Consider the following 15,390-nt stretch of genomic DNA (forward strand, 5'->3'; position numbering starts at 1 on the left):
ATTATTACTCTCTTTCTGAAAATGGATTTTCGCAAGCGTATCTTCAAGAAGTATTATTTCAATTCGATTTCAACTGATGAAAATTCACCAAGAAGTGCTAATAATAACTTACTTCAAGTCATATTAAAATCTCCGGTTTTCAATTTAAATGCATTATATTTCTCTGAAACGGTTCTCAAAGTAGAATTTTAAAATTATGTTACGTATTAATTTTTAAATTAAGTTCCCTCTTTCAAAATCGTTTCCCAAAAGCCTTACCTTTTACAAGATGGGACCTCTTATCGTATGTCGAAATCCAATTTCAGTTATTAGAAAGGGTTAGAAAATTAGAAAACTGATTTTGAAGTTATTTCCCTTGAATTGTATTTTATTTGGATGAGGTTTCCAAATGAACTTAGATAGATAAATCCCATTTCAAAGATCATTTATATATTGATTTTATATTCAAGTTATTTGGATATATCACCTTCATAAATCATTTATTGCTAAAATTAATGGATTTTTTTATTAAGGTGTATGTACACACTTGAAACTTCGAAAATAGTTCAAAATATCGAAAAACAATTTATTGCTTAATAATGTTCTCTGATCCTTTAGTTTTCAAACGATACCAAAATGTTTTCAGTATTCGAAATATTTCTCGAGTTATAATTATTTTTCTTGAGGTGCTTTCATTAAAAACTCTAGTTACGGTGTTTTTAAAATTCATTTTATGAAGAATGATATTTTTCCACTATGTTGCTTCATTCAAACAATCATAACTCAACAAAAAAATTAACCAAATATAGTTATTTATATATCAAAATAATCTGTATGAAATAGTGGATGTTTTGTGCCTCAATTAAAGTTATATTTATAGAAATAACTTTTTAATAGTTGTTTAAACGTTAAAATTATAGAAAAAAATCTCGCTTTTTCTATTCATCGATGATGAAAAAATTGTTTAAAAAACACTATACACTTTTATAACTTGTTTGAGGCAGACAACATGAAGACTAATATTAGGCATATTTTCCAAGTAGAATTGTGCGTCTGTACAAATTAGAATTTAAGATATCATGTTTCAAAAAATAGGCTAATTAGCTCATTAAATATTATTTAATTAATTAATAATTAGTGTTATATGGTTTTTTCTCAGTGAAATGAGTTTAAACATATATTAATAACCGACTGTGAAAAAACTGGATTTTTAAAATTAAAATTTAAAAAAAAATCTTCAAGTGTGTACGTACACCTTAATAAAAATAAAAATTAAAGAAATCAAAATAATAAATGCTAACATATATTTTATTTCATACAGCTTTTCGCTATAAGAATTCCCAAGATTGAACGCCAAGTCATTAGTCATTGAAATAAAAACGCTAAAAGTAACCTCTCCTCCAACTTTCTCGTGTACTTTGACAATCTAACACCATCTTAATAATGCCTCTTTCCACCTTCTAAGCATTACCTGATATTTTAAAATAGAAAAGAAAGCAGTAAAAATGTGAAGGTCGCAACAGTTTTTCCCCCTCCAAATTCTATAAGTAATGACATACTATAGCACATTTTGTACCAACTATGAATTTTGGAGGGCACACAGCTATAATTATAACTACAATACATTATTATTACGGTAAACTCCATATGTCTGGTGGACGTAAGGGATAAAATCAAATAGGCTCAACTACAAATAATATGATTTACTCGACAAGGTATAACGAATCACAGGTTACAAAACACAAGCAAGAGTGCCCAGGAATAGCACTTGGGAAAACTCAATGTCACAAACATAAACAGCTAATCGTTAGTAAATAAATCACGGCAGCGTTATGAGCAAAGAAAAAAACTCATTGGATATCAACACTCCTAACAAAGAATCCCCTAGATTATTGATTTCACTATATTCGGCTGTATATTACCCTCATCTTAGAGACTTTGTTTTTATAGCTTCCGAGAGAGGACATCGAATGTTCTGGAAAGGTATCGTATCTTTGCCCCTGATCGAAATATAAAAATTTTACTAGCTTCGGAAATCCTCGTTTTTGTCGCCAACATGACTGATTTTGCTACCAAGACCAGGGAACATTAACTTGACTTCCCTTTAATATTCGCTTGAGATATATGTAAAATTTTCTTCCTTACTACGAAACTTACTTCTGAGAAAAAGTTTATTACAAATTCCTGACAATATGCCAAATTTTATTTATCGAAATCGTTCTTATCTGGCACATTCTCCTACAAACTAACAAATACCCCCTCACCCTATGATGCAAATTAGTCTAAAATTTAATTTCTGAAGATAAAAATGTATAACAAATTTCATCTGAATGGCTCTTTGAAGGATATAATTATTTTATTCACTTGCATACAGACAGGCATGGTTCCCTTCGAGGGAACCCGTCTGAATTCTAACAAAAATTTGCAAATTTAATGTTGAGACTAGAGACATATTTAAGATTGTTAAGACCTATTTCATCACTTTAGATCAATGCGTTTTAGGGTTATCCTTTTCACAGACAGAAAGAGCGATACAGAGACAGAAACTTAGTAAAAATTCGAAATTAGGATCGATTTTTTTAATGATTAAATATTTCTTGAGTTCTTCGTATATATGAAAATAAAAAAAAGATAAGCTAAATTTTCTCATCGCGCTGTTTTCAACTTCTCTCATTCTGAGCTATGTTACCTTAGTCTTAATAAATTTAATTATAAAAACAATTACTTTCTATTTTTACTATATTATTAAAGATATTACTTCTTTATTTTATGATTTTTTTTTTATTACAGTCTTTGGAAATTTCATCTTTATTATAAGTAAAAGATTGCAAATCGAACGTCCCTTAAATTTCATTTGCCTGTACATCATATCTGAAATTAGAATTAACAGATTTTTTAAATAATAAAATTATTAAAAGATTTCATTGTCAGAGAATCTATGAAAGAAAGTACTAAACAAGATTAGGAACCAAGTCAAAAATTAATATTAAAATCCATCTTTGTGTATATAGAAGTCTAGTAATATAAAGAATGGACGAAAAATTAACATATGTATTTCTCCCCCTTTTAATTAGATAAATTGCCAGATTTTGTAATAATGTTCATTATAACACAAATGGAATGAATAATTATTTTTAAAAATACTTAATGAATAAGACACTTGAAATTACCCTATTTAGAATATTATAAAACTGCATTAATAGCTTTTTTTTCCTTGAAGTATAATTTTCCAAAATTTAAAAAAAAATTATAAGTATGTAAAAAATAATATTTTTATGCAATCATAATCGGTAATAATTTAATCCAAAAATTTCAATTACTAATTATTTTTATAATTTTTTAGCTATAAATTAAGCTTTTACTAGTATCTAAAAATTTGTTCGTCTTCGTTACTGAATTGGATTTTTAAAAGAAATAAATTATTTTTTTGCTCTGACATAATATTAGCATGTATTATAATCTATCTATAACGAAATTATACCTTTTTAAATTTTGTTGAAATTACATCTAAGTAAATCTAATTTACTAAAGCATAATGTATATTGATCCAAAATATGCATTTTCTCGCCTTCAATATCTGCTTGTTTGTAAAGTGTCGCCATCTATTATGTCAAATTGAAGTTATTATTCATCCAGCGCATTAGCCAAGAACACATTTCTTTCATATAGCAATTTAGAAGTCACTTTTATCCAGTTATTTTAGAAATACTTTGAAAAAATTTTCATCGGTCATTAAACAATATGATGATGGTTAACAATTCACTGGGGTAAATTTCAAATTGATCGAGCAAGATATTTAATCGAACAATACCTGGCGTCATTGATCTAGATATTGATTTTCAACGACGGAGAAAATATCACAAATGCATTTATAGATTGGATGCAATTAAAAGATTACTTATTAAGGACACACTTATTTGATTCAAATGTTGTCTTGTTATCTAATTCAATATTCAGATAATCGCTACCACTTTTAGTAAAGTTCATAATATCCGATATAATCTTGAATTCTGATTTTTACCAGTTTTGACTACCACAAATAAAATAAAAACATTCTGTTTAAGATTGAATGAATGTTTTAATCGTAGTTACTGTTCCACCCACCTCTCCCTCTCCATCAGGGGATTACTCTGCTACGCAGAGTAGTGCCAGTTCCACTTCAACCACCTCACACCAAAGACCATAGAAAGTCCATGGCATTCATGTAAAGCCAAGTCACTTTACCTCAACTTCTCGCCACTACAGGAGATAGCTTCTCTGGAAGCGGGCTCTCCTTTAACCACCACCATTCATAATCGCAGTTACTATTTAACAAAAACAAATGACAATAAACAAATTCCCTAATAGCTAAAATAAATGGTGCGCACTTTTATCTAACAGGAAAGTTTCATTTGCGCTAAGTCCTAATAATGGTAGATTTGCAGATGGTGGGGGCTGCGGCCCCAATGAGCTGCAACTCCTACAACTCAGCAGTTACTGTTGATGATTTATTTGTTTCGTACTTTTTCTGAATGTCGAGTCAATAAATTTCTTGACATGGCCAAATATCTTATGAAGAAGGTATGAATTTTAAACAGATTAATCCAGCTGATTTAATCCATTCATGTTTCAACAGCTCATCAAACAATCATCCATATTTATAAAACAGTTCTCTAAGAAAAAAAAATTGAATGACAGTTTTTTTTTTTAAAGAATGTTTCTTCGTTTCTGTAATAGCACCTTCTCCTTCAATAGAATTCAGTTTCCGACACTCGAACGTTTTTTGAATTCAGATGAAGTTTGTCTTCCTGTTCCTAAAATAACCGGTTTTATTTATTTAATTATTTTTTGTCAGATTGATGACATAAAAATGATATAAAAATACCCTCATATTCATTCCAGGACTATCCTCCTATTCTCGAAATTTTTCTCGAGAATGAAACAAATCTTGATTTTATTATATAGACTAGCCGCCTTTGGCGACCAGCCGGTTCGCCAATCTTAATGTTCGTTTAAATTTTAATAATTAAATAGGTTGAACCGGAGTTTAACCCCCTTCTTCGCCAAGTTGCGATAACGCACCAAAGCTGGCAATCTTTATTAAGCACTATAATTGAACATCTGCTCCTTTGCTTTTGAACATTTCGCAAGACCGTTGTTTAAAAATTCCGCCAAGCAGGGGGTTAAACTCTGGTCGTACCATTAAATATTTTACTCAATTCCAACTTTAATAGATTCTTCATCAAAATATTTTAAAAATTCAAATTTTGAGAGTCATATAATTCACTCATAATATTATAAAGGCCTTCAGTCATAACGTAATATGTATCTCTCTAATTTTCTGTTACCTCTCGTTGAATTTATGCTTTGAATTAAAGTGGAAATGATAAATCTGCAATTAATATAATAATACTTTTTACTGAAACAAAGCAGTTTCACATATAGACTGGTTATTTATTAAATGAATTAAAAAGTAATTAATTCAAAATAATAAACAGCAGAAACATCACAGTTTTCTAGAAATGGACCTCAAAGTGGCATGTGCAAATTTCATGTCGTAAATGTTTAGTAATGCATTTTGTTGCGGAAATCATTAAAATAAAATTTCATAAAATATTCAATTTTTAGCAAAGATTTATCCTAGCGAATTAGCTGGTCGCCATAGGTGACTGGAAAAGATTAAAAAAAACTGTGAAACTGATTTTTAAGAAATTACATTAAAAATTTTTTTTAAACAATGTCAATTGTAAAATGGATCCTTTAAACATTGGCGACCATCTTTATCATTGCCTATATCTTCATTGTCTGTCTTTAAAATTGATCGATTTAACCCTTTCTAGAGCCGTGAAAAGTATGTTTCCCACCAAATTTTTCAATCTTTGCATGAAATTATGTAAGTTGGCATAAGTTCTGTCAAATTTTTTTAGTAAGTCAGAAACTTAGATGCTTCAGTTCTTTATATCAGAAAAAAATGACGTGTCTTGATTTGTTACTTAATAATTAATTAATCAAATTAATTAATTAATTAATTAAATTAAAAATTTATCTAATAAACTAAATGAATCCCTTTTCTTATTCTAATTTAAAGCTTAAAAATATTTTAACATAATATGACTAGAAAAAAATGGCCCTTTAAAGGGTTAACTGAATCAAGCTTAATTAAAAATGATGGGGGTTGATATAATAAATTGAAAAAAAGTGGTATTTTCAGAATTGTACAAGTAACTAAAATCATGACAATTCTGCCTAGAATTTCATTGTTTCAGGTGTTTTCTGAGCATTTACAACGGAGTAGTGCCATTTTTAATACATATGTAATGAAAGTAATAATAAATAATATATAAAATGAAACATTTTTCAATTTACACTAAAATTCATTACAAATTTGATTATTGAGATTTTAAAAGACAAATGTAGATGAATTTCTTTTCTGTCAAAAATAAAGACAGTTGTTCATATTTCGAATTCCGCAAAATTTCTCCCAACGACAATAAATCTAATTTCGTTGATTAATATAATTAATAATTTTTTTTTTGCTCAATGTTCTTCTCTGTCACTAAATCTGATTTGTCAAAAAGAATTTTAATTAAATTTAGTTGCACGTGTCTCAAATTTTTATTTGTCCTGTAACTGCCCTAAAAAACCATTGTTGACTAAATATTGTTTCAATATTCCTTATTTTATATCGTAACTGGTGACTTAAATTTCCTCACACGGCCAGACACGTGGAGTCAAAAAGACTTCACGCGTCTGGACTGTCAAAATAACACTGGAGTCAAAAAGAATTATATTCAAATATAAAATTTTTGTATGCAATATTTCAAATAATCTATGAAATTCTGGAATCTTTTTCAAAATATTTACGTTGAACAAATATAAATATGCTTCTTGAGCATTCAATATCCACTTCATAGTTCATAACATTCTACATAACATAGCAAGCATTAATTATGAATTTCATTAAATTATCTTGATTATTTCTGAGATATCACAATACTCATACAGTACATTTATAAAAAGCACGTTCATCAGCAAAAGAACTTAAAGTTTTTAAATGCTTTTAAATAAGCATCATTTGAGTGTCAATAGTTTGCAGTAATTTGGCTTCCAATTGGCATTGAGAAAAAAATAAAGATATCAATGGAAACAGAAAAGTATCTGTCTTTTAAAACGCAATAAATAAAAAAATAATAAAAAAAATGAAGTAAAAAATAAAAATGCAAATTTTCAACCCAATTTATGCTTTTAACCAAATCGGAAACCTAAGTTACAAAAGAAATGAAAGGTCACCTGTATAATGCTGCAGATCCAAGAAGCAGACAAACTACAATAACTGACAAGACAACTGTGACATCGGAAAGTGTTTCATCTGTGAGAAAATGAATAAAAATAAATTTAACGGAATTCATTCGGAATTAAGTCACATTAAAAGAAATTTATATTCTAAATAATTATTCTTTCCTATCAGGCCTGTTTCATTTTGTAGCACAGCCTGTTGCACAGTATTGTACGATATTATATTACATTAATCAATATTTCATGATATTATTCAATATTGTGAATATTAATCAATGTTATACAATATTGTGTGATTTTATATGATATTTATTAATATTCCATGATATTATATAATATTGTGAATATTTATCAATGCCATACAAAAATGTATGCAGCAGATCTAAGTAGCAGACAAACTGCAATAACTGACAAGACAACTGTGACATCGGAAAGTGTTTCATCTGTGAAAAAATGAATAAAAATAAATTTAACGGAATTCATTCGAAATTAAGTCACATTAAAAGAAATTTATATTCTAAATAATTATTCTTTCCTATCAGGCCTGTTTCATTTTAAAGCACAGCCTGATGCACAATATTGTGCGATATTATATGATATTAATCAATATTCCATGATATTATACAATATTGTGAATATTTATCAATGTCATACAATATTGTGTGATATTATATAATATTCATCACTATTCCATGATATTATACAATATTGTGAATATTTATCAATGTCATACAATATTGTGTGATATTATATAATATTCCATGATATTATACAATATTGTGAATATTTATCAATGTTATACAATATTTGTATGCTACTGGAGAAACTAATTATTACAATCGTAATATGCGCGATATTCATTCCTTTTAACATTCCTAAACAGCTGCTGATGTGTTCTTTGAAAAAAAATCTTACCCTTTGGTTCTGGACATTTAGAATTGTCGAACCCACATTCTGGTGTATCAGGAGGTGGAGTTTGTCTGTTTCCTGCCCAGTGAATTGATTTTCCCGGTTCATCTACCACCTGTTTTTCTGTTCCTATGTAATTTGCAACAACCTGAAATTAAAACAATAAAAAGATAAATAATCAAATTTAAGATTTTCACAAAATGTTAATAATTACAATTAATAAATTTAATTACAAATAAACTAATAATACAATTACAATTAAATAAAGAATGAAATAAGAAATTACTTCAAAAACTCCTGTTTCAGGATTCATGTCTAAAATGGAATAATCCGCATCTCTATCACCATTTTCATCTATAGTGACTTTACCTGTGATACCTAGGAAAATAAAAGAATTGAAATGTTAAGCACATAAAGAGAAATTAAAATCATTTTATTGCAATCATGAATTAACATCTTACAAACGATGATCTTGCACGAAATAAGAGTAATTCATTACCATTCATAATACTATTACAAATCTGTCGTATTGCTTCCCATCACGAATAATTCCATCGTAAAAAAGACCGTTTTGCGATCAGCTCTATTTGATGCTAATCGGATACCGGATCAGTGACCCCCAGCACTTAGCGAAAAATTTGGTGATGCTTTTGGCGATAAAATAGGTAATACTGGGATATTTCAAAATTTTGGTGATAAAACCAATAGGAACCGATATATGCTTGATTATTCCAAAACTTTCTCTACTCGGCTCCAGGAATTATAAAAGGCCGGAAGTTTAAGCTGAAGACAATCGTAGGAGGAGTTAACGGCGAATAGTTGGATCAGTCCAGCGAAGACCAAACGATCTGTTGATCTCAAGCGATTGCTGAACTGGGCTGTGTGCCGAGTTGTAGTGTTTATTGTAGAAACAGCATCGAGTCATGTGTGGAGTAGCCAGTCGTATAGTAGTTTGCTACCGATTACTGTTTGTTGTAGTGTGCAGCTGCATGTTGAATGTGTTTGTCTTGACTGTATATTTGTTACCTGCGTATTCTTGTCTTCGTGTTTAATAAAAGTCGTCGTTTGTTATTGATGCCTGCTGATTGTTTTCCCACCGTACATCCATTACAAGCGAACCCGGTGACTTTACAGACTTACTGGAATTGAATTTCCGTAACAATACATTCTTTGATAGTTTTTAGCATAAAATTCTTTGTTCTTCACTTAGAGTGAGGAATTGGCAGAACCATATGAAATTGTATTTTCTTTCATTTAAGTTTCTACAAATGTTGGCTAACTTATTTTTTATTCCTGTTTTATGAAAAAATATAAATAAATATTTAAAAACTTATTCGAAATTATAGTATAAAGATAATTATATGTCGAATATAGGGGATATATCTCTAATGAAATATTTCTGTACTGTTCGTGAGCTGATACCTTGCACTCTTGTTGGCCAAAAATAGAAAATTCTACACAAGAAAAATCCGTAAACAGTTTTCTTGACTAGTCATCCATTTATTTACATTGAACCACTTATTATTTTTATACAATTCCCTATAAGCAATTCCCTATCAAGTTTACAAATATTTCTTCAAGACAATAAAAACTATTCTCTTCATTAGCTTCTAATATCACGAAATACTGGCTGGGTTTCAGCGTGATCCTTAAAATATATTTGCTCTGCTTTTCCTCTCGAGGTTCTGATCGTTCACACAACACGTGAACGTCTACTTTTCTGACTACCGAGTAAAAAATAAATCTTTTCTGCATGATTTTCAAGAGAATGGGAATGAGTTGCCGTCTGGGGTTAGAAAGGGGGACTAATGCCAACATTATCATTTTACTGCCGAACAGCATTTCCAAATATTCATCTTATCCCTTTTTATGACAGAAAATTTAATTTATATTTTTCATATTAATTAATTAGGGAAAAAATCGTTTATGAAGGAAAATGATTTTCAAACATTCACCGTTTGGCATTGATTTTCCGTGTGACATTTTTGAAAAAGCTTACCATCAAATGTACGATTCCACATTTTCTGAATAATAATTGATCCATTTGACACTGTGTATCCTTCAGCCAACGTTTCATTCAACGCAAGGGAATAAAGAAGCACTGCTTCATGGAAAGCGGTGACAAACGTATTGACCTGAAACAAAATAATATAAATCAAAGTTATTATTAACAAACGATTCAAAGAAATTATTACATTGGAAGATATTGACTTTGTATTGTCTGCAGAAGCTGTAATTATTTATTTCACAGAAAGTTTTAATTAAATGCAGATCATTTATTTTGCCATCGCATTAATAATCATTTATATATGCTTCGTTAATTTTACATAACAAAGAAATCATTGAAGACTGAATTTTGTAATAATGTTATGAGATTAAATATAATTATTTTATAGTGTTCCTGTTTAGTAAAATATGTTAATGGAATTATTAAACTGCAGAAATAAATTGCCTTTTTAAAAAAAATAGATATAATGGTTATTTTAAGATATAATCCTTCATGTTCCTTCTATATGACGAAGGGAAAGTTTCTAAGATTCCACGATAGATGGCAGCAGAAGAGTTCTAAATTGCGCAGTGTTTCCTTTTCTTCAGTTTGAGATTTAGAATATAGATGGCAGCACGAGAAAACAAAAGTCGCCGTTTTATTTCGGGAAGTATTTTTCTATAATAGTTTCTTGATTTGCAAGCTGAGCCTAAAATGAAAGCTAGCTGAATATTTTTGCAATAAAAAAAAAGAGGTGAATAGCGTCATTTTAGGATTAGATATAACTAGAAGCTTAAGATTTAACCACGGCTTAATTTTTTAAATAAAGTTTAAATACAAGATAATCAGTTTTGGTTTGTTTTATTTATTTGTTTTTTAGATTTTTGAATACTTTTTTTTTCTGAAATATAAAAAGAAGTCACAGAGACCACTTTTTGTTAAATTGATTATTAAAATGCATAGAAAAATTCAAGAAGACCTTTGTAAAAACGGTAATTACATTCCTCTAAATTAAAAAAAAAAATCCTTTTATTTTCATGTTTAAAGTTCTATTTTTTAAAGAAAGTAATGAGTTAAAATATTTTATTAAGTAGAATAATTTACTTATTGGAACTTAAAATCTAATCACGAATAATGTAAGACACTTTTAAAAAAATAATTAATTATTTTAATTGTAAACTATTTTATTTAGTCAAAATAATGAATCGTCTTATTTTTAAGAGTTGACTGAACACTGGACATAAAAAAAATGATTAAAGTCCGAAACCATTTTTCTTTATTAAATAAAAAGGTGCTCAAAAATTTTGATTAAAACAGATATTTTCATATAACTATGGAGCACACATTTTGAAATCACAAATATATCAGAGAAATAGTTATTACTTTTAACAATCTTATTACTTTTTTGACAATATTTACCATCAAAACCATTATAAGTACTTTACATATTAGAATTACTCATGCGCAGCAGAATTTATTTCACTGAAGAAAGTTGAAATTGTTTAGATATTGAATGTCCATTAACATTTTGTTGAATGGGGGACACTTTTGTTAAATTGTATAACTGTTATTGCATTATTTGATTTTTAAATAAAAGCTTATTCATATTTGCTTTTCAACTGAAAAGTTTGAAAACTGCTTCCTAGTGAATTGATGAAATCATTTTGCATCATCTGGAAGTGCATTTTTATGAGCAATAATATTTGAGTTGATGAAATCATTTTGCATCATCTGGAAGTGCATTTGGAGCAATAATACTTGAATTGATGAAATCATTTTGCATCATCTGGAAGTGCATTTGGAGCAATAATACTTGAAGTGATGAAATCATTTTGCATCATCTGGAAGTGCATTTGGAGCAATAATACTTGAACTGAGGAAATCCTTTTGCATCATCTGGAAGTGCATTTGGAGCAATAATACTTATTGATGAGTATTACTCTTATCCTCAGCACACAATGCTTTAATTGAAGTAAAGGAGTTTAAACAAGTGATTTAAATATCTCAGTTACTAATACCATAATTTAGATTTCAAAGAAAGCGAGAATCGAAACTAAATTAGCTTACTATTAAGATTTTGATTTCCGGGCATTATTCTTACCTCGTTAATTTGAAAATTTTAATTTCGACAGAATTTTTTTTAATTGCTGTCTATAATATCCATCTATAATTTATGTTCTTTTTGAAAATAAAACAGATTGGTTACATGGTTAATCTCCGCCTATTAAATTATAATTAATAAACTTTAACGATTAAAAAATTCAAAATCAAACTTACCTCTTCTTGTCCATAATCGAACTGAAATTCTTTTCTTGCTATTTGCTTTACCTCCCGTGAGAAATTCTTGTATTCTTCCGTTTCAGGTATGCGCGCAGTTACAGTTAAGAGTGCTTCATAAGCATATTTTGCTCTGACATTGGTCTCCTCAGAATCGTTATCTCTTAACCAAGGCTTTTCGCTTTCCAACTTACTGAAAGAAAAAAAAAATCTAAAATTTGATTGACGAAAAAATTTAAAAATTTACTACTGTTATAAATAATTACAATCAACAGCTACTTAATGTAGCTAGCCACAAGAGCTTAACAGCAACAATATCAGATGTAAATACATTTTTTTTTAGAAATACAGTAATTGAATTTTTTTTAAAAAACAAGCAAACGATTTTACAATTTTTTTAAAAGTTTATTTTTTATTCAATAATTGAAAACGATTTCAGGCTATGCATTTATTTTCGATTCAAAATATGTGATGCAAAATATAAACAGTAAATAAAAGAATAAATATGCAAAAATGAATATTTACTCAGACAAAATGAAATAAAAACGAAACACCGAAATTTTGTTAACTCTTAACTGGAGACACGAATTTCCTCACGGTGATAGAGATATGTGTCAAAATGGCTCCTTTGTTGTTGTTGTTTTTAATCTTTTGTAAACAGCAGTTGAATTTATTTTGGGAACACAATACTTCTGGAAATTTACGTAATTATTAAAAATGTTAAATGTTATAATATTAAATGTTGTAAAAAATCTAAACAATCTTTTAATGAGTGTTCACTTCGTTTAGATATTACAGAATGACACTAATGCTAATAACTGCTAGAATTTAACAAATAAAAATAAAGAATACGATATTTGAAAAACTATTTTTTAGAACATTTCTTTTTTCTTTTTGCATTATTCAAATTAAAAGCAGTTTTCAGAGACGTGGATTCAATGACTCCCTAAATAATAACAGAAACTTTGAAAAAGAATAACTCGGTTATACGTACGTGTTCATACACAGACGTTTGCTAACATACTGCTGAAAGAATTATTTGATGGTACTGAGGAGATGATTGTATTCTAAGATAAAATAAACTACGTTATAATCTGAGCTGATGAACAACGCTGAGTCATTTTGACACCCATCTTCAGTTATGGGTTAATTGAATAATAAAAAACTGCTGCTGAAAGAACTATTTGATGGTATTGAGGAGAAGATTGTATTCAAAGATAAAATAAACTACGTCATAATCTGAGCTGATGAACAACGCTGAGTCATTTTTACACCCGTCTTCAGTTATGGGTTAAATGAATAATAAAAAACTGCCGCTGAAAGAACTATTTGATGGTATTGCGGAGATTATTGTATTCGAAGATAAAATAAACTACGTTATAATCTGAGCTGATGAACAACGCTGAGTCATTTTGACACCCGTCTTCAGTTATGGGTTAAATGAATAATAAAAAAACTGCCGCTGAAAGAACTATTTGATGGTATTGAGGAGATGATTGTATTCAAAGATAAAATAAACTACGTCATAATCTGAGCTGATGAACAACGCTGAGTCATTTTAACACCCGTCTTCAGTTATGGGTTAAATGAATAATAAAAAATGGCCGCTGAAAGAACTATTTGATGGTATTGAGGAGAAGATTGTATTCAGAGATAAAATAAACTACGTCATAATCTGAGCTGATGAACAACGCTGAGTCATTTTGACACCCGTCTTCAGTTATGGGTTAATTGAATAATAAAAAACTGCTGCTGAAAGAACTATTTGATGGTATTGAGGAGAAGATTGTATTCAAAGATAAAATAAAATACGTCATAATCTGAGCTGATGAACAACGCTGAGTCATTTTGACACCCGTCTTCAGTTATGGGTTAAATGAATAATAAAAAACTGCTGCTGAAAGAACTATTTGATGGTATTGAGGAGAAGATTGTATTCAAAGATAAAATAAAATACGTCATAATCTGAGCTGATGAACAACGCTGAGTCATTTTGACACCCGTCTTCAGTTATGGGTTAAATGAATAATAAAATATTATATTAATTGATTGAAAAAGAATATTCTCTTAATACAGTTCAAATCCAAATCTGTTTGTCTATATCTGAAATTTTTTCTGTAAACTTCTATAATCATTTTTAAAATGAAAATATTCATTGTTTTTTTAAAAGTATGTTTTTATCATTTTTAATATTCCTTAATCAAATTATATGCGAGATGTTGAATACATTTAAAATACTTTAAAATTGCAATGAGTACTTAAAATGCATGGTTTTAAAATTATTCATCACTAGGCAAAAATTTGTCATGCAAAACTGTCTTCCAAAATATTGGTATATGCAAAGCTTCAGACACATGACATAACTATATTTAATAAGTATTTTATTTAATAATATATCCATTTCTTAAAGAAAATTCAGAATTATAATGATATTAAAATATTTTTATTTTACGTTTACACGATATATACCTTCTGCTATTAATTCTGAATAGCAGACGATTTTTGATTAAATATTTTTCAAGTAATCTTGTTGAGAATTTTTCACATGAAAAAAAATCATTTTACATTTATTAACTTAGGTGCAATATTTTAAGAACAATGTTCTTCCTTTTGTGTTTGAACAGATGCTCTTTCTCATTAAAATCCTGATATTTTAGAAAAAAAAAAGAATAGTAATTGTTTGAAAATAGATTACGTTTCGAAATAATTTAAGTCATTGACAAAGAATATACTTTCCATATAATCAGTTCAACGTAAAAAAAATGTTCAGTGAAAATTTTAAAAAGGTATTATTTTATGGTAAGAGAGTGATTAATTTGACACTATAAATTCCACTTTAGATGAAAGTGTATGCTTTATATTTTTGTGATTTTTGAATTGAATGAAGTATCCTTATTTTTCATTGAATTAAAAATCAAATGTAGGAAAGAAACATTTCAGAGCACTTATTTTAAAATCTGTAA

At 28.5% G+C, this 15,390-nt stretch overlaps 1 protein-coding gene across 3 annotated transcripts in view; it reads right to left on the bottom strand.

Annotated features, from left to right (window-relative positions):
* Window positions 1-15,390, bottom strand: part of LOC129957238 (atrial natriuretic peptide receptor 1-like) — a 1,107,058-nt gene that overhangs the window by 387,835 nt on the left and 703,833 nt on the right. For all 3 annotated transcript variants that reach the window (XM_056069479.1, XM_056069482.1, XM_056069480.1), the window contains exons 3-7: window positions 12,428-12,620; window positions 10,163-10,298; window positions 8,450-8,541; window positions 8,170-8,311; window positions 7,249-7,327 (exon numbers count right to left, since the gene is read on the bottom strand). In XM_056069479.1, the coding sequence (XP_055925454.1) occupies window positions 7,249-7,327; window positions 8,170-8,311; window positions 8,450-8,541; window positions 10,163-10,298; window positions 12,428-12,620 (642 nt within the window). The remainder of the gene's footprint in view (window positions 1-7,248; window positions 7,328-8,169; window positions 8,312-8,449; window positions 8,542-10,162; window positions 10,299-12,427; window positions 12,621-15,390) is intronic.

Source organism: Argiope bruennichi, chromosome 11 (assembly GCF_947563725.1).
Source record: "Argiope bruennichi chromosome 11, qqArgBrue1.1, whole genome shotgun sequence".
In the NCBI taxonomy this organism is placed as follows: domain Eukaryota; kingdom Metazoa; phylum Arthropoda; class Arachnida; order Araneae; family Araneidae; genus Argiope; species Argiope bruennichi.